The sequence below is a fragment of the Moschus berezovskii genome, chromosome 19 (genome assembly GCF_049115385.1).
Source record: "Moschus berezovskii isolate FMDL1 chromosome 19, NW_MosBer_1.0, whole genome shotgun sequence".
Taxonomy (NCBI): Eukaryota; Metazoa; Chordata; class Mammalia; order Artiodactyla; family Moschidae; genus Moschus; species Moschus berezovskii.
This window is the reverse complement of record NC_142478.1, coordinates 67267566-67286786: the sequence shown is the minus strand read 5'-3', so window position 1 is coordinate 67286786 and position 19221 is coordinate 67267566. Positions and strand designations below refer to the sequence as shown.

The 19221-nt window shown below is 49.0% G+C and overlaps 2 protein-coding genes across 7 annotated transcripts in view; one reads left to right on the top strand and one right to left on the bottom strand.

The window, feature by feature from the left end:
- Positions 1-13787, top strand: part of USP30 (ubiquitin specific peptidase 30) — a 23014-nt gene extending 9227 nt beyond the window's left edge. For 2 of the 4 annotated variants that reach the window (XM_088828273.1, XM_055405025.2), the window contains 10 exons: positions 127-230; positions 2088-2186; positions 2784-2829; positions 4071-4165; positions 6289-6348; positions 6832-6918; positions 7894-7974; positions 8168-8387; positions 10732-10852; positions 11297-13787. In XM_088828273.1, coding sequence (XP_088684399.1) covers positions 127-230; positions 2088-2186; positions 2784-2829; positions 4071-4165; positions 6289-6348; positions 6832-6918; positions 7894-7974; positions 8168-8387; positions 10732-10852; positions 11297-11561 — 1178 coding nt within the window. In that variant the 3' untranslated portion in view covers positions 11562-13787. The remainder of the gene's footprint in view (positions 1-126; positions 231-2087; positions 2187-2783; positions 2830-4070; positions 4166-6288; positions 6349-6831; positions 6919-7893; positions 7975-8167; positions 8388-10731; positions 10853-11296) is intronic. The other 2 variants (XM_088828272.1, XM_088828274.1) reach the window with 2 other exon arrangements.
- ALKBH2 (alkB homolog 2, alpha-ketoglutarate dependent dioxygenase) lies at positions 12915-19221 on the bottom strand. Of its 3 annotated transcripts, none has more exons than XM_055405026.2 (4): positions 18899-19221; positions 18227-18659; positions 16154-16352; positions 12915-14289 (listed from the first exon to the last, which is right to left on the bottom strand). In XM_055405026.2, exons 2-4 carry the CDS (start codon positions 18501-18503, stop codon positions 13983-13985), a joined length of 783 nt encoding a protein of 260 aa, XP_055261001.2. In that variant the 5' UTR covers positions 18504-18659; positions 18899-19221; the 3' UTR covers positions 12915-13982. The 3 variants fall into 3 exon arrangements, with proteins under 3 accessions (XP_055261001.2, XP_055261003.2, XP_055261002.2); XM_055405028.2 differs by having other exon boundaries at positions 18227-18532; XM_055405027.2 differs by having other exon boundaries at positions 19145-19220.

Below are 19221 nucleotides of genomic sequence, written 5' to 3'. Positions count from 1 at the left end.
ATGACAAGGGGTGAATTCCCAGTTCTCGCACTTTTGACCAGCTTTGATGCGTGTCTCTGCACAGGTCTTCTTGGTTAGGTATTGTGTTGGTTCACTTAGTAACTACGTCGCCTTTTTTGATTCCAGCTTTATCCTGCCAAGAAGTCACTGACGAAGAGGCCTTGGATGCAAGCTGCTTGTTGGACGTCTTAAGAATGTACCGATGGCAGATCTCTTCGTTTGAAGAGCAGGTGAACACGATATTCAAAACAGGATTCCTCGGAGACTCCTTCCCGGAGCCCCAGAAACAGCTGCATCGCTGCAGTGGGAGGAGCAAATGCCAGCGCTGACCTCGCAGTTAATTGCCAGGCTGCGTGGACGTTGCCATGGCGTTTCAGACACCCTGAGTGTCCTGAGACCAGATTGTGATTGGGGACAGGGAAGGTTCACAGGACAGGGCGTAGGCACACTGTTGCTGGTGTCGGGGCGGGGGCGGGGGGGAGTCTTTTTAGTTCTCGAGTGACTTTGCACTTCATTGGCTGATGGGGACACGTGAGGCCTTCAGAGAGAGGTGAGTGGCTCTACCTTAGAAGCTCAGAGGTTCAGGTGTGGCTCTTCTTTAGAGTATATCTTCATTTTTTTTAAAAAACAAGTCTGTCTTCAGAGGCTGGCTGTCATATGCAGCCCCAGGGCCTTCCTTCAGCCACTCCTTCCAGACTGCAGCCTCATTGTCCTCTTTGGTACTGGCCACCCTCCTCCCCTTCCCCAGAGGACAACACTGGGGCTGAGAGAGTGAAGTTCTAGGGACCGAAGGTTTCACCTCTGTGGGTGTACACTTCCGGCAGTACCTCCTCCTGTCCGCTAATGTTCCAGGCTGGCCCCGGCCAGCTTTGTGTTAGCTGCTTCTGCCTCCACTGTCCATCCCCTGGACCAGAGCCTTTGGGCTCCCCAAACTGTGGGGCTGAAGTGAGAGGCATGTACAAACTCAGAAAAGTGAGGTGGGAAGACTTTCTCACTCCCCTTTTCTTTAAAGATGGTCTCCGTTTCCACTTTAATCAGAAGCCGTGTGTGTGTTACTTTTTAAACACGATGTTGATAGTATCTCTGCTTTTTCATGATACTTCTTGACTAATCCATTACATGTCAAAATAGTTTTCCATTTAGAAACTACTTTTGTAATCCTCCTCTGGTAACTGGAATTATTTAGCTACAATTCACATTTCTCTAAACTGAGAGAGCGACTGGAGTTTAGTCCTTCAGGACATCAGATACCTGTCGGCCGAAAAAAAAAGTACAACCTTAAAGTTTAGAATCAGGTTTTATTTGACTGGCATACTGAAGGCAGGACTTAAGCAGGGAGACAGCCTCTCAGATAGCTCTGGGGGCCTCTCCGAAGAGGTAACGGAGGAGCCAGGATATATCAAGTGTTTGCAAAAAAAAAAAAAACAAACCAGTAGTCAGAACATCGAAAGATTACTGTTAATTAAAGAAAAACCGGACTTCCCAAGTTAATGAATTAAGTACTTTTCTACGTAAGGGAAGATGCACACATCTGGGCTCATTGAAGTCATTCCTCCGATGTGCACCTTGGCTATCTTGGCCCATATCCTGCTTTTCTCCATCCTGAATCCCCTCAGGGTACACGGGGGTGGGGGTGGGCGACTCCATGGTCTGGTGGCCACACCATCCTTTGTTTACCGATGTGACAGGTGACATTCTTTGTCCACATTCCTTAAGTCCTGCTCTTCTGTCAAGGACCCACTTGGGTCCCAGTTGCTCCTGGGGAGTGTTTCCAGGGTCTGACACTGAGCCTCATGGCACTGTGGTGTGTGTGGGGAGAGAAAGCATGTCTGTCTGTGGTTCCCTTCCTCTCTGACCACATCAGAGCCTCTAGCACAGGATCTGGTCCACACCTTCACTGTTAGTGATCAGGTCAGCCAGCCACTTTTATAGCCATTTCCGTTGAATGCACTGGGCCTTGAGAAGCTGGAAAGTAAACTCTACCCAGCTTAGCCATAGAGGGTCTGCCTGACATTGCACATGGCGGGTGGTTCTGATGTTGCCCGGCCTCTCCAGCCACTCTGAAGAACGCTCTGCCCTCTTGACAGGACGCCCACGAGTTATTCCACGTGATCACCTCGTCACTGGAGGATGAGCGGGACCGCCAGCCCCGGGTCACACATCTGTTTGATGTGCATTCCCTGGAGGTAAACCGTTAACACTCTTAATACATCCAACGTGGTCTGTGCACATCGAACAGGTGCAGGGGACACAAGTGTGATTTTCCTACAACTTTAAACTGAAAAGGAAGATTTGCTCAAAAGCCAGCAGTGGGCGTGAGGCCGGGGGAGGGTCGGAAACCTCCCGGCTGGTGGTCAGTGACCGTAGCTAGCAGTGCTGAGGCTCCTGAAAGCAATCCCTTGCTGCAGTTTGCATTGGCCTTGAGAGGAAAGAGTGTAGTCCACCCCCACCCCCATTTAATACAGGAGAGCGAGGAGCATCAAGAATGCTCAGTGAATCTCATTTCCCTGGCACATTGCAATGTCAGGGAGTTGATAAAAGTTAACTAGTCAAGCGGGGGGTGGGGGCGCAGATATTCCATAGAGGAAAGGTGTTCAGTTGAATTTGGTGAAGGAATAGGTACAGAAATCAGTCAGATGGCATAGTTAAGGAAGCTTAGCTTAAAGTTGATTTTTGAACAGGGCAGTCAGCACAGAAACAAGAGATTTAAGAGGTGATTGAGGGTGGGTGGCCAGAGGGAGAGCAGTAGGGTTTTCAGCCTCTTTTTCTTTCTTTCCCTGCAGCAGCAGACAGAAATAACTCCCAGACAGATCACCTGCCGCACCAGAGGTAGTTGTTTCCCTTGAACTGTAACATGTGAGATGTGTACCTTTTTGATAGGACAGTACTTTGCTTAATGTTTTCTAAAAAGAATGTTTTTTTTCTGGTGACATCCGTCCCGACTTGGAGTGTGTACATTTGAGGGGAACTTGTGTTTCGGAAACAGCTCTGAACCGTCCTCCCAGTGAACATCTCAAGTGTTCTATCACAGCCGAGCCCTGATCAGTTTCTGCTTAATGGACCCGTTTCTGCCTCAAATGGTGGTCTCTCTCTACCTTCTTAAATTGGTCCTGTAACTTAATAAGCTGAAGGTGCCGTGTCCTCAGCGTTTCCACTGTGGCCAGCTGTTCCTGCAAATGATCCCAGGCCTCCCTAGAAGGAAATCATTGTTTTCTCAAGAAAATGGCACATCAATTCCTTTGCGCACTGGTAGCAATGAGAACAGTTATTTTGGGTCCCTGCTGTGTGCCAGGCACCATAAAACCTCACTTAAGCCTTCCAGCTGGTCTGTGAAGTTGGTGGTGTGGTAATGCGCTTAGTCGCTCAGTCGTATCTGACTCTTTGTGACTCCATTGGACTGTAGCACACTAGGCTACTCCATCCATGGGGTTTTTCAGGCAAGAATACTGGAGTTGTTGCCATGTCTTTCTCTAGGGAATCTTCCCAATACAGGGATTGAACCCATGTCTCCTGTGTCTCCTGCTGCATTGCAGGCAGATCCTTTACCTGCTGAGACATCAGGGAATCCCCAGGTGTGGGGCATAGCAGGATTATAATTATCCCCATTTCCAGAAAACTAAGGCTTTTAAACGTGAAGTCTGGCTCCAGGTCCATGACTAATAAGAAGCAAAGCCAGGACTCAGCCCAGGCCAGCCTGTCTTCCAGCCCATGGTTCTAACTAGCACACCACACTGCTGTGTTTATTCCACTAACCCCCATCCTATCCCCCCAAACCCTAGTTCTTTAGAACCTGCTTATTCTGATGTTTTCAAAAGTCTTTTTTTTTTTCTGCCTTTGTTTTCTTTTGGCCTTGACTTATGGCATGCACGATCTTAGTTTCCTAACTAGGGATCAAGTAGAATCTCCGTGCAGTGAAAGCCTGGAGTCTTAACCAGTGGACTGCCTGGGAAGTCCAAAAACTTTTTTTTCTAAAGAGGGTTGTTTGTACCACGTACTAAGAAGGAGGGTGAATTTTGAGGTTGGTGCCAACGGGCTAGAGGTGGCCTATCCAAGGATGTTCTGTGTTTCAGGGTCACCACATCCCACATCCAACCACTGGAAGTCTCAGCATCCTTTTCACGGAAGACTCACGAGTAACATGGTCTGCAAACACTGTGAGCACCAGGTAAATACACTACCAATTCCTGATATTTTCTGGCAAGGTTTTATTTAAGATTCATGAAGGAACCAGAGTGTGCGGGCTGGCATTGGTGTCTGGCTTTTGTGATTTGCTGGGGTCTCTGTGCTTAGTCAACTGACTGCCCACATTTGGTGAGTGCTGACATACCAGTTGATTCGGATGGCATTTTCTCTACCAAGAGCAGCAGACCCATTGTGGATTGGCAGGATTTTGAGTCCTAAGGTTGGATCTATACTCATGGTGAACACAACAGATTCTTGGGCTGGTTTTTTTTTTTGTTTAGTTTTGGTGTGTATATGTGTGTGTGTGTGTGTTGTTTCTGAGACTTTAAAATGTTATTATACAAAATTTTGAACATGATACAAAAATAGAGAATTGTACAGCTGTCACCTCAGTCAATTTTAGAATATTTTTATCATCTCCTCCACCACACACACGAAAAAACCAACCCTGTACCCATTAGCTTCCTTTCTTATTTCTTCTTACACTGTCAGCCCTAGGAAACCACTAATCTGCTTTCTGTCTTTATAGATTGTCTGTTTGGGACATTTCATATAAATGGAATGTATGATGCCCTGAGACTCGCTTCTTTGACTTAGCATAATATTTTCAGGGTTCTTCCATGTTGTAGCCTGTACCAGTGCTTTATTCCTGTTTATTACCAAGTAATATTCCACTGCATTTCTAGACCACATTTTGTTTATCCAGTCATCAGTTGATGGACATTTGAGTTGTTTCTACTTTTCAGCTATTATGTATAATGCTACTGGGAATAGTTATGTGCATATATTTGTGGGAACATGTTTTTATCTCTCTTTAGTATTTCCCTAGGCGTGGAATTGCTAGCTCATATGGTAACTCTAAGTTTACCCTTTTGAGAGACTGCGAGACTCTTTTTCCATTTCCAGCAGCAGTGAATGAAGTTTCAAATTTTTCTACATCCTCACCGACACTTATTATCTAAGTTTTTATTTATAGCCATTCTCTTGTGTGCAACATGGTGTCTCATTTTTCTTTTTCCTCTCATTGTGGTTGTAATTGGCCTTATCATGAGAACTTCCCGTGTCTCCTGCCAATGTGGGAGACGTAAGAGACGCTGGTTTGATCCCTGGGTTGAGAAGATCCCCTGGAGGAGGGCATGGCAACCCACTCCAGTGTTCTTGCCTAGAGAATCCCATGGACAGAGGAGCCTGATGGGCTATAGTCCAAAGGGTCACAAAGAGTTGGACATGACTGAATGACTAATGATGTTGAATCTTTTTTTTAATAAGTTCTCTATTGATTTTATTATTTATTATTTTATTTATAAATATAATTAATTCATTTATTTTTGACTAGGCTGGGTCTTCATTGCTGCGTGCGAGCTGTCCCTCGTTGCAGCCAGTGGGACTGTTCTTTGCTGTGGTTTGCAGGCTTCTCGTTGGCGGTGGCCTCTCTTGTTGCAGAGTGTGGGCTCTAGAGCGTTGGCTGTGTGGTTGTGGTGCATGGGCTTAGTTGCTCTATGCCGTGTGGGTTCTTCCTGGACCAGGGATTGAACTCATGTGTCCTGCATTGGTAGGCGAATTCTTAACCACTGGGCCACCAGGGAAGTCCCCAAAGCAGGAACTCTTATTCAGTGTGTTTTATCATCTGTTTTTTTGGGGGGGTGCCAATTAGTCATAAAACATGCACATCTCTCTGTGTATTCATGTATGCTTCTACTGCAGTATTTTAAATATATATTCCATTCTATGTGGACATGATATAATTTACTTTATCATTCCCTAGAAGTTTCGCCCATTCACGTTTTGCTGTTTTAAATGGTGCTGTGATAACCACATCCTTGTAGTTACATTGTCCATGGTTATTTCCTTAGGATAATATCCCCATTTTGCTGAGTCAGGTATGTTACTGTACAGTTTTTCCCAGCTGTCCTTTAGTATTATTGTAGTTCTTATGTTTCCAAAGTGTTCTTAACAGACTTTGCTTCTCAGTAAGTACATTATGTTTGACTGTGTTACTGTTGGGTGTGTAAATATGAACCTGTTTTATAGGCATGTATCTTCCCACTTATAAAACTTTGAATTGAACCTAAGTCCTTTCTGTATTTCCTGCAATTTGTGTTTCAGAGTCCCGTTCGATTTGATACCTTCGACAGTCTTTCACTCAGTATTCCAGCCGCCACATGGGTATGTACCGATCTCTGGTTTATTTCGAGTCTGTTTCAGAGATATCTGAATCTGAAAGGGCTTTGAGGCATCTTGTGTAACTCAGGTGCTACACATGACTCAGACACATAGTTGGTTGAGCCTGTCTTAGTTTTAATCTGTGGTTACCGTGACCCGTCTGGGGGAAGAAGAAGGTGGTTTCTCTCTTGCTGCAGAAATTTTGGCTTTTTTGAATACATATGCACACACCTCTCAAGTTCAAAGATGCGTAAAACAGCATGGAAGCACATACTTTTCTGCAGTATTGGCTCCTCAAACCCTTGAATCTGTCCAGAATAACAAATCTAGGATGCTCTGAGCTCCCTGTTTTGTTCAGGAACATCCACTTGTGTCTGTGAAGCCTCGCAGCCTACCTAAGCAGAATAAAGCTCCGGGCTTCACCCTGTTAAGTGTCAGTCCAGCTCTCCTTGAACTGTATTCATGAAAGTGCTTTTTGTGCCATAGGGTCATCCATTGACCCTGGACCACTGCCTTCACCACTTCATCTCGTCGGAATCCGTGCGGGATGTCGTCTGTGACAACTGTACGAAGGTATGACTTTAACCCCGGCCGCCATCTCCCAAGCTGGCCACCGTGTCCGGATACAGGGCCTCGCATACCCTTCGCCCTGAGCTCTGTTGACTGGCCCAGAGGCTCCCTGCAGCCACAGCCACCTCCACCTCACTCGCTTAGAAAGTTGGCGGCCCATGGACTATGTCTTTTTCCCAGATGAGTTGTTTCATTCACAGAATGTTTAAAGGAAACAAACTGAGTCATATGCTTTGCGGTGAGACGTGCCCGCCCCAATTTGCTGCAGTCCCCTCCATGCCCACCTGTCGCACTCCTGCCCAGCTGCCCAGGAATGCCATCCTCTCAAGTAAGAGGAAGTGTATAGGAAAGAATGTTTGAAGACAGAAAACAAAACAGGTGACAGGCAGCCAGTGCCAGAGTTTCACTGCGGCCTCTTTGTTTCTCTTGCTGCCGCGGTCACAGTTGTTTAATGACTGTTGTTTTTGTTCAGTCACTAAGTCATATCCAACTCTTGGCGACCCCGTGGACTACAGTATGCCAAGCTTCCCTGTCCTTCACTATCCCCCAGAGTTTGCTCAAACTCATGTCCATTGAGTTGGTGATGCCATCCAACCATGTCATCCTCTTTAAAACAGGGAAAGCGAAAGTCGTTCAGTCGTGTCCGACTCTTTGCAACCCCATGGGCTATACAGTGCACGGACTTCTCCGGGCCAGAATACTGGAGTGGGTAGCCGTTCCCTTCTCCAGGGGATCTTCCCAACCTAGGAATCCAACTGGGGTCTCCTGCATCACAGATGGATTCTTTGCCAGCTTAGCTACCAGGGAAGCCCATTTAAAACAGCGAAACTAACTTACAAATATCTGGGCAGCTGAGTTCTTTTGGCAGGTGGATGCCAAGTGCCCAGTGAATGCTGGGGTAACTCCAGCCTGCCCCTCTGCTCTCTCTGAGAGTCCTGTTTCAAGAATTTCTTCAGAGAGATGTTTCCTTTATTTCAGATTGAGGCAAAAGGGACGCTGAATGGGGAGAAGGTGGAACACCAGAGGACCACATTTGTCAAACAGTTGAAACTGGGGAAGGTGAGCCTGCGCTGCACACCTGGCCAGCTCTGCCCCTGGAGCCCCCAGATCCGGCTCTGCCCCCAGGACCCCGGGTCTGGCTCTGCTCCCAGGACCCCGGGTCCGGCTGTGCTCTGGGGGCCCCCGGGTCCGGCTCTGCTCTGGGCCCCCGGGTCCGGCTCTGACCCTCCACTCTGCGTCTCCCCCCCTGTAGCTCCCACAGTGCCTGTGCATCCACCTCCAGCGGCTGAGCTGGTCCAGCCACGGCACGCCCCTGAAGCGGCACGAGCATGTGCAGTTCGGTGAGTTCCTGATGATGGACATCTACAAGTACCACCTCCTGGGACACAAGCCCGGCCACCACAGCCCCGAGCGGTGTGAGAAGGCAGGGCCTGCGCTGGAGCTGCAGGACGGGCCGGCAGCCCCCAAGTCAGGTGTGTGTCCAAGGGGCAGAGAGAGGGACCCTGCAGGCCCTGATGCTACCAGGGCCAGGTTTGCCCGATGGCGCTTAAATTCTTGAGAACAGCAGGACTGGGGGTGAGAGAAGGAGGGTGTCATGAAAGAGGTTAGAATGATACAGTGATGCATAGTTTTAAAGCTCTGTGACGGATGGAAACAGACAGGCAGGAGGGCGGAAGGTTGCTCTCTGATCTTCTGGCTAAACAATTGACTCACCTCATTCCACTGAATTTCTTCTCTTTTCTGCCCCCATACAGTCACCTAGTTTATATATTCCATTTTTAATTGGAGAATAATCACTTTATAACGTTGTGTTCGTTTCTGCTGTACAACAATGTGAATCAGCTATGTCTCAAAGTCATTCAGTCGTGTCCGACTCTTTGTGACCGATGGACTATAGCCTCTCAGGCTCCTCTGTCCATGCGATTCTCCAGGCAAGAATACTGGAGTGGGTTGCCATTTCCTTCTCCAGGGGATCTTCCCAACCCAGGGATCGAACCCAGGTCTCCCGCATTGCAGGTGGACTCTCTACCGTCTGAGCCACCAGGGAATCAGCTATAGGTATACGTATACCTCCTCCCTCTTGAGCCTCCCTCCCATCACCTCCTTTAAACAGAATGTGGGGAGGCAGTATCCTGGCTGAAGATCCCTAAACATCTTACTTGGGTTGCTACTTATGTACTGAATTGCTGTCTTATCCGATCCCATTACAATCCTCCCTTGAGGTTAATCCTTGACTCAGGCATCAGTGAAGCCAGGTAGGTATTATCACCTTCAGTCTCACTGCAGAGAGAACTGAGACTCCCAGAGGCTGAGTGTGAGATGGGGCATCTGGAACTGGAATAGAGTGTGGGGCAGTTTTGTAAAGGTCTTGTATGTAATGTGTTTAGTTCTTCATTAATGAGGGAAAACCCACTGACTTTAAAGGCTCCAAGCCTGAACATCCCGCCCCGTTCCACCCTCCCTCCGCAACTCCCCACCCCATGTGCTGCTCCTAGTCAAGCCAGGACTGTCTTCCCTGCACCCTGGCCTTTCCCTTCCTAGTGCCCCTCACTGCTTTTATTCTTTTTTAAAAAAATATTTATTTGTATTTATTTATTTGGCCCACCAGATCTTAGTTGTGGCATGTGGGATCTAGTTCCCTGACCAGGGATCAAACCTGGACCCCCTGCACTGGGAGCACAGTCTTAGCCACTGGACCACCAGGGCCGTCTCCGCCCCTCACCACTGTTATTCGTTTTTACATCCAGCTGCGCAGCCTGGAAGGATGTCGTTCACAGGGTGACGGAGCTTTGTCCTTTCTCAGCAGATCCATAGATTAACTTTGAGAGTAGAGCAGCAGGGGTAGGAAGAGGGCCCAGTTTTAAATCAAGGGCCTCTTGGCCTCACTTTCTCCTCTCCCAGGTGGGGGCGCAGGTCTGCTAGTGTTCAGAGCGTGGTGGTTAAAGAGGCCAACAGTGAGCTAGTCAGTATTAAAGGCCCCCAAATATGACACTTGAAAGGAGAAGAGATGTAAATATCTCCTTAATTATCTCATCTGTACCCGTGAACACATCCCTGCTGTCTCCGACTGCTGCTCCTCAGAAGCTGACAGTCAGAGAAAAGAGAATGTTTGGATCAGTGCTTTTCAGCAGGGAGTCTGGCCACCAGGGGACACTGGGCTGGGGCTGGTGACATGTTTGGTTGTCACGGCTGGGATAGGAGGCGCCGCTGTGAGTGGAGGCCAGAGGTGCTGCTCAGCGTCCTGCAAGTGCCCAGGACAGCCCCCTGCAAAGGGCGACCAGAGCCTCAAGGTTGAGAAGTCTTGGTTTTGGTCTAGTTGAGTTCAGTCGCTCAGTCGTGTCCAACTCTTTGCGACCCCATGAACCGCAGCACGCCAGGCCTCCCTGTCCATCACCAACTCCCAGAGTCCACCCAAACCCATGTCCATTGAGTCGGTGATGCCATCCAACCATCTCATCCTCTGTCATCCCCTTCTCCTCCTGCCCTCAATCAGGTTTAGGTCAGAGACCAGTAAGCGGGCCACTGCTTGGCTCTGACATGTGTCTTCAGCAGCCAGGCCTGGAAATCTCAAAGATCCACAAAGCTGTCACAGTGAGCAGGAGGCTGGGAGGGGGATACAGTTTTTCTTTTTGGGAGTAAAGCAGGTGGTGACAAAAAAGTAGGAAGTTTTATGAATCAACATGGTGCAAAATCAAGTTGTCTGTTTTTCCCTTGTAGCCTTATCAGGGAATTAAGTCTCAAGCTAAGCAAAAACCATGTTTTGTTTACCCAGAGCCGCTGCTCATCTTAATCGCCTTGGACCTTTTTCTCTTGCAGTTCGCAATCACCTGGGGACCCCCAAAACACAGATTTTCATGAATGGCGCCTGCTCCCCATCTTTGTTGCCCACCCTGCCGACCCCCATGCCTTTCCCCCTCCCAGCTGTTCCTGACTACAGGTGAGCTGCTCCTTACACTCACAAGCCTCATGCACTGATCACTTTAAAAATAAGAATTATGAAGTCCATAAATCATAAATATTATGGGTATGTGTGTATACATGTACATATGTAAGGAAGTGTGTACACAGAGTATAAAGAAAGAAATTATATCTCTGGGACACCACCCAGAGATCACCAGCTAAATCTTAGTTTTCCCCTCTGTAAAGGGGTGTGTGTGTGTGCGTATACCACACAATGTAGGTACACTGACAGAAGTGGACGGCCCACCAGGCCAGTCAATGGAGGTCTGCGTTTTAATCATTGTATAGCGTCCAGCTGTAAGGCTTTGCCATTATCAGTCCCCTGTCATTGAATCCAGCTAGGGTCCTCTTACTCTTTGCTTCTGCTTTAAACCTTCCTTGTTGTATTTGTAAACCACTGGCGTTTGTTCCTACCATTCAGCTCCTCCACATACCTCTTCCAGCTGATGGCCGTGGTTGTCCACCACGGGGACATGCACTCTGGACACTTCGTGACCTACCGGCGCTCCCCGCCCTCAGCCAAGAACCCCGTCTCCGCCAGCAGCCAGTGGCTGTGGGTCTCTGACGACACCGTCCGCAAGGCCAGCCTGCAGGAGGTGCTGTCCTCCAGCGCCTACCTCCTGTTCTACGAGCGTGTCCTCTCCAAGATGCAACCGCAGGGTCGAGAGTACAAGTCTGAGGAATGACCCCGCCCCGCCCCAGGGCTGCAGAGCCGCCGGCACTGTCCCAGCCCTGTGTGTCTGTGCATGTGTGTGGCGTGTGTGCGCGCGTGCGAGCATCCCCACTAGAGTCCTGCGGCCTTCTGGTGTGGTGTAAGAGCAGGCTCCACAGAGGAACTGGTGGCCCCGATTCACACCAGATGAGGCCCCCACCCCTTCCCCGCACAGCTTGCCCGTGGGCACCAGGGTGGCACTGGGCACCATGTGTGTCTAGACCGTGTCTTGGTACTCATCCGATACAGGTAATTAAAAGGAACCAGACTCCAGAAGCCACCTTTTTTTTAATATATTCTGATGTATCAGGTGTTCTCAAAGGGGAGTTAACTCTGATCCTCCAGGGCTTCAGCGTAGATCTTTTATTTTTAATAAGCAAGCAAGGCCCATGAAAATGGATGAATTAGTGAAATCATTAAAGGCAACAATTTCAAAGAAAAAAAAAAGTGCCTTCACTCTCAACTGCTTTGGTAGCACGTCCCTTCTGGAAAACAGACCTCATCTGGGAGTCATACGAACAATTTTTGCAAAGCTCTGATCCTTTGACTGATCACAGTGACCGAATAGAGAGCAAAGGGACAACTCAGAAGACGCCTGGCGCACACCTGCCTTCCCCTTTTGTATGTCTTTTTCTAACCTTTCAGAGTCTTTATATGTAGTGAACGCTCATCTGCCAAACCCGCCCCTCAGGGCAATTCTTTCTCTACTTCATCAGTGACAAGTGACCAGCTTCCTTGCTGCTGTCACCTTGCGTGTCCTGGACTCTGAGAGGTGTCTATAACCGCTTCTATAACTGCCCGGACAGCCAGAACCTGGCGGCCTCTGCATTGCACCCACGACCACCCTGCTCCGTAGAAAACCCTTTCTCACACCAGGACCCACCGTGGACCATTACTCTCACCTATTTATTTATTGCCCCCATGGAGCTCCTGAGGTTTACAGGTGGAGCCGAGGGCCATGACAGACAGACAGACAATCCTGGCCTCCGCACGTGAGCTGGATTCAGAAGGAAGGGCGCAGACCTCACTCAGGGCTGCCACCTCTCCACACCTCAGTTTTCTCATCTGTAAAGTGAACAGTTCGATTCCGTGGCCGTCAAAGTCCAGCCCATCCCACAAAAAAGGAAGAAAGAAGTTTAAGAAAACTTTTGAAACATACAACAGCGGCTGACACCTAGTCCCCTCCTCCTGTCCTAGATCCAAATTCTACACTTGTTGGTTTCCAGTACCTCATACAGAAGGCCCATCTGATCATCCTCCCCCGTCCTCAGGTAAGTCTCATGAAGGCAGCCCAGGGCCAAAGGAATTTCGAGGACACAGCGGTATCTATGTTTTAGCTAGATGTTTTTATTTAAAAAAGAAAGGCTACCCAATCCAGACTGACTCCTCAGAGGTAAGATTTGGAATCAGGTGCATCCAGGTCACCTGAGGTCAGGCTGAGGGCCATGCTTCCCCTGGTGGACGGGCTGGCGACACTCCCAGATAAGACCTTGGTGTCAGCTGAACCCGCTGGAGGCCTGGGCGGTCCCCATTCCACCGGGCCAGGTGTGTGCGCGTCCTGAGGACTGGGAAGTCCTGCTACGGACAGAAACAGATTGTGAAGGTTCTCCAGACCATGAGCATCAGGGAGAAAGGAGCAGCGTGAAGCTTCTGCTCTGCTCCCGGCAGATGTCCCTTCCCGACTTCATCGCAGACCCCGGCTCTGATGGTGAAAGGAGCGTCCCCGTGATACCAGAGTCTGGGGCAACACATGCTCAGGTCGCGTGGGCTTCACCTGCCTGGCCAAGCCGTAGCTTTGAGCACCTGCCCTTGTGCCGCCGCGTACTCTGAAATCTGCCATCCAAGAGAGGTTTCGGGTATGGACAGTGCCTCCTTTGAGCGTTTGGTTGTAAGCAGACCTTTGTTCAGAGGCCAGGGACTGAGCCACGGCTACGGCTATAAATGGGAACAATCTCCAGGCACAGTCTCTACCCCTGACTTAAGGGCGGCTTCCTCACACTGTAAATTATTAGGCGTTATTAGCAGCCAAATAAACTTATTTCTAGCATTTAGTTATTTACAGTCACTTCTTTTTTTTGCAAAAACCCGAGTCAAACTCATAGTTTATGCCATAATAACTGTTGATTTATGTATTTGCTAAAGGTACCTTTTGTATCTGCTGTATTATAGCAATAAAAGAATCATTTTGTTAGGAAAAACATCAGCTGGTATTCTTTCGTAATTCACCAGTCTGATACAAATGTCCTCTTTCTCTGAGTTCTGCGTTGTACCCGTAAGAAGCCCTGCACTTGGGTGAAACTCGTTCCGTGTTTCCTGTTGGTAAAAGAAACAGCAGCTCCTTCTAGGAGTGGAGAGCGAAGGAGCCAACAGAAGCACTTGCTGTTAACAACGTTGTTCACTTTGTAGTAGGCAGGATTTTCCGAAATGTCAGATTGACCCGGGGAGCCAGAACCTTCTTTCGGACTGGGAGACTGTGGTACCAGTGAGTGTTGGTCGGGTGGTTCATCATGAGTAAGCTGCCATGGGCCAGCTGGAGCCTGACCACCGCCAGCCTCCGGGACGGGTGCTCCCCTCGGGAGTCCTTATGCCGGAAGAAGAAGTCTCTGCAGGCCCCAAAGGAGACAGAGGCGATGGGGCTCCCGGGAGACAGTTCTCTCTCGTCATCCCTGTGCTCGCCAATGTGGTCCTGGCCGTCTTTGTACCTGCAGTGAGAAAACAGAGTTCACAGAACAGTCCTCTGTGGAAACACGCCACCCACACCCAGAGTCCTTGTCCGCCAGCCAGGAAACAGTGCCACAAACCCAGGTTCCTGCAGGGGCTGAAGAGCCGCACCTGGTCTACACAGTGAAGCAAGCCTTTCGCTTTGTTATCAGCCTTCTTTGATCACATGCTTTAAAACAGCCCACCAACAGGGCATTCCCTGGCGGTCCACTGCCATGGCCCAGGTTTGGTCCCCGGTTGGGGAACGAAGATCATATAAGTCACACGGTGCGGCCACAAACAAAACCCCCACACACATGGATAGAGGCCAAACACATGTGTTACAGTCCCCAACTCATATTTGTAAACCTTTATCACGTAAGATGCCTTCTCTCTATACTTAGAATAAATCTGTATTCCTCGCCTGGCCCCTGCCCACCTCTGAGCTGAGCTCACCCCACACTCCTCTTTCCCTCATACACTGTTTTCTGGCACCACCAGTGGGATTTCCACTCCACAGACACTCCAAACTCCCTCTGCTCTCCCTGCAGAGGCCTGTGGGGCTCACGTTCCCTTGGTTTAGTTATCAGCTCCAATGTCACCCTTTCTTGACCCCTCCTCTAACCATCTTTCCCTAAACCCCAAATTCTCAACCAGGGCAATTCTGCCCTCCCCGGGGGCACTCAAGTGATGTCTGGAGACATTCCATTGCTCCAAAGGGACCCTTGAAAAAAATGCACAACTTAAAAGTTGAAACCTATGTTTCATCCTGCACACAGAACTGAGGACTTAAGCTCTGGAGACAGTCTCTCAGCTCTGAGGGATGGCCCCAAAGAGAGAAGGCAGGAGCCAGGATACAGAGGGGTATTGCAACAAAAACCAAGTAGTTGGAACATCAAAAGACTCGTTAATTAAAGAAAACCAGACATCACAGGTTAATGAGTTCAGTGTTTTCTATGTATGGGAATATGCAAGAATCTGGGCTTCTTATTGAAATCATTCTTTTGATGTGCACCTCAGCGATGTGGGGTCAGGATCCTATTCTTTCCCAGGCCAAATGGTGTACCACTGGGGGAGGCTGCAGTGGCCGAGGGCCTGCCAACAGGTGTGTCTCCATCCTGTGTTCACTCAGGGCTCACTGCGGGGGGTGGCTGCAGTGGCCCCGCATCCTCCACATGCTGATATGGCAGGCAACCATTTCTTATCCACAAGGAGCTCCCGGCATCCGGTCGGTGGAGGTCAGGGATGCTGCCCAACATCTGACACCACAGAGGTCAGCCCCGAGAAGATGATTATCTGACTCAAAGCATTGAGTGCTGTTGAGAAATCCAGACTCCTTCCTCCCAGATGTTTTTAGATCAGCCTGTTTAATTTTCTACAAGACGTTTATCAACGACTGAAGGTATCCTGTTCACCTGTTCATCAGTTCTCGGCCTCTCCCTCCCCACCAAGGTGCATGCATGTGTGCTCAGTCACATCTGACTCTTTGTACCCCACAGTCCATGAGATCATGGATCCCATAACCTCAGTCCATAGGATTCTCCAGGTAAGAATACTGGAGTGGGTTGCCATGCTCTCTTCCAGGGGATCTTCCCAGCCCAGGGATCGAACCCATATTTCCTGCATTGGCAGGCGGATTCTTTGCCACCGAGCCACCTGGAAAGCTCCCCCTGCCCCTGAGGTGAGCGCTCCATAAAGACGAAATGCTTGTGCTGTTCCACTACTAGGTCCCCAAGTACACTAAAGAATTATTTGTTGTACAAATGAGTAAAATACAGTGGAATCCTAAATTCTTCCTTTTGGAAGAGACAGAAGATTTATAAAATCAAGTCTTGCTCCTGGAAAAAGGTAAAGACAGAGTGTCACCTGTTGACAAGCACAAAGTTGAAGGTCTGTCCAGTCACCAGAGAAACACGATCGCGGACACGCTCTAGAATGGGGATCCAGGGCTTCGGAGACAGAGTGAGGCCTGAAAAGGTGTAGGTCAGCCCAGTGTCGCCGTACGTTGCCTGCTTCCTTGGGACACTGTGCCACTTCCCAAACACCTGGACCCTGGCCAGCGCACCTGTGCAGGGGAAACATGGCAGGGCCTCAGAAATCTCCACTGGCTCCCTGAGCATTCAGGAACGAAAGTACAACAAGAATACCATCTATTACTCTGGCCGAGGACCTCCTCCTCAAAAATGATTGTGGCTCACCCAGCCTTCCCATGAGGGCAGTGATTCTTGTCCAACACTCAGAGAAACAGCTCTAGTCCAATTTAAAACACAAAAAACACTAACTTAATTGCTCAGCAGAACCAGAAAGACTGAAATTCGAGCTTCAGTGAAGTGAGGTTACATGCTAGCACGGTGATGTTGCCGACTGTGGGGATGAAGGGGTGTGGGCATCCAGGGGAGATGGCGCTAATGCAGCTCTTGATGGAGGCCAGGTCTCCCATGGGCGTTTCTATACTCCCCCGTGCTCTGCCACCCTGCAGTGGTTCCAGCATCAGCAGCACCGGAAACTCTGGACACTAGACTGCAGGGGGCGGGGCCAGCAATGGAGTGCTCACAAGCAACAGAGTCCCCCAGGTGACGCTGAGAACTGGTGCACAGGAATTACCTGGTAACTTCTCAGCTCTCAGCGGACAGGCGATTCCCCTTACTAAGTTTGTATCACAAGCACCCAGTAAGCACCCAGGACACCAGATTTCCCTGTCCATCACCAAGTCCCAGAGTTACTCAAACTCATGTCCATCGCGTCGGTGATGCCATTCAACCATCTCATCCTCTGTCATCCCCTTCTCCTCCTGCCTTCAGTCTTTCACAGCATCAGGGTCTTTTCAAATGAGTCAGGTCTTTGCATCAGGTGGCCAAAGTATTGGAGTTTCAGCTTCAGCATCAGTCCTTTCTATGAATATTCAGGACTGATTTCCTTGAGGATGGATTGGTTGGATCTCCCTGCAGTCCAAGGGACTCTCAAGAGTCTTCTCCAACACCACAGTTCAAAAGCATCAATTCCTTGGCGCTCAGCTTTCTTTATAGTTCAACTCTCACATCCATACTGACTACTGGAAGAACCATAGCTTTGACTAGATAGACCTTTGTTGGCAAAGTAATGTCTCTGCTTTTTAATATGCTGTCTATGTTGGTCATAAGTTTTTTTCCAAGGAGCAAGCGTCTTTTATTTCATGGCTGCAGTCACCATCTGCAGTGATTTTGGAGCCCCCCAAATTAAAGTCTCTCACTGTTGTTTCCCCATTTATTTGCCATGAAGTGATGGGACCAGATGCCATGATCTTAGTTTTCTGAATGTTGAGTTTTAAGTCAACTTTTTGACTCTCCTCTCTCACTTTCATCAGGAGGCTCTTTAGTTCTTTGCTTTCTGCCATAAGGTTGGTGTCATCTACATATCTGAGATTACTGATATTTCTCCTGGAAATCTTGATTCCAGCTTGTGCTGGAATCCGTTTTTAATGGCTCTTAAGTTCAAGAAAGCTGATGCCGAAGAATTGATGCTTTTGAACTGTGGTGCTGGAGAAGACTCTTGAGAGTCCCTTGGACTGCAAGGAGATCCAACCAGTCCATCCTAAAGGAGATCAATCCTGGGTATTCATTGGAAGGACTGATGCTAAAGCTGAAACTCCAATACTTTGGCCACCTCATGCGACGAGTTGACTCACTGGAAGAGTCTGATGCTAGGAAGGATTGGGGGTGGGAGGAGACAGGGACGACAGAGAATGAGATGACTGGATGGCATCACCGACTCGATGGACATGAGTTTGAGTGAACTCTGGGAGTTGGTGATAGACAGGGAGGCCTGGTGTGCTGTGATTCGTGGGGTCGCAAAGAGTCGGACACGACTGAGAGACTGAACTGAAGTTCAGATTTCTCTAAACACAGACCAGTAGTGTGTTCAAACCAGCCTTTCACACACAACCCCACCATCCCTGCTTACCTGTAAAATATTCCACTTCTTTCTCCAACTCTTGGAAAATCTCATCTGCTTCGGCTTTGCCGAACAGGACTGTGTAATCGCAGTCCAGGCCCTCGGCTCGAATGCGCCGCCAGCTGAGGCCTGCTGAGTCAACTCCATTCCCCGGGGCTGCTCTCCTGGGATTTTTCTTGCTGTTTCCCTCCTCTTCTGCCAATCCTGCTGGGCCTCCTCCAGTCTGCTCTTGTTCCATCCTTCTCTTAAAGCCCCCGACAGCCCCCTTCACCAGGAATCTGTCCATTGTGTCTCCACAACGCGAAGACCTGTGAGCTGGTGGCCAGGCCAAGAGAGATTGCCCAGGGTCTGTCCCAAACACCAAAATCTACTCTGAAAAGTGGTCCCACAGGGGCATTCCTCCTGTTTTTAAGGTGCCATTTTAAAAGTTTAACACCAAGTCCTATAAAGGAAGTAAGAGGAGGTTAAAGCTGGAAGGATCCCTCACAGGTGATCTGGTCTGGGGTGTCCCACACCCGGGCTGGTATCAGAATCAGCTGCCTAGCTTGCAAAACCCACATGCCCGCCACCCAACTCCCCAACATAGGGATTTTTAAGAAATAATTCCCCCCTCCCCGCCCCCACAGAATTCGCATGCCAATGGCAAACCTGGAAACCACTATCCAATCCTTCACTTTATACCTGGGAAAGTGACATGGTGGGAGGAGGAGGGGTTTGTCCAAATTCACCCAGAAGAGCATGTCTCTTCCCCTGCCACCCTGCAAAGGACGGGGATGGATAACTGACGGGCCCTCCCTCACAAGTATTAACAGATTAAGTATTGTGATCTTTAAAAGGACATGATTCAGAATCTAAATGTTTAACAACGGTTAAACGTGGTCATAAGCAAGCACGCCTAATTCTGATAGAAAATAAGAACTGTAATACGTGCGTGGGGTGGTGGTGCCGAGGGTTCTCTTTAAAATCTCAGCACTCGCTAAACTCCAATTCCTGTAGACACTCTA

Excerpts from the sequence above, each read along its gene's own strand:
- ALKBH2 (XM_055405026.2), bottom strand. The coding sequence starts at position 18,503 with ATGGACAGATTCCTGGTGAAGGGGGCTGTCGGGGGCTTTAAGAGAAGG. Across the intron at positions 16,353-18,226 it reads AGAAGTGGAATATTTTACAG|GTGCGCTGGCCAGGGTCCAG; the intron begins GTAAGCAGGGAT and ends TCCCCTGCACAG. Across the intron at positions 14,290-16,153 it reads AACTTTGTGCTTGTCAACAG|GTACAAAGACGGCCAGGACC; the intron begins GTGACACTCTGT and ends TTCTCACTGCAG.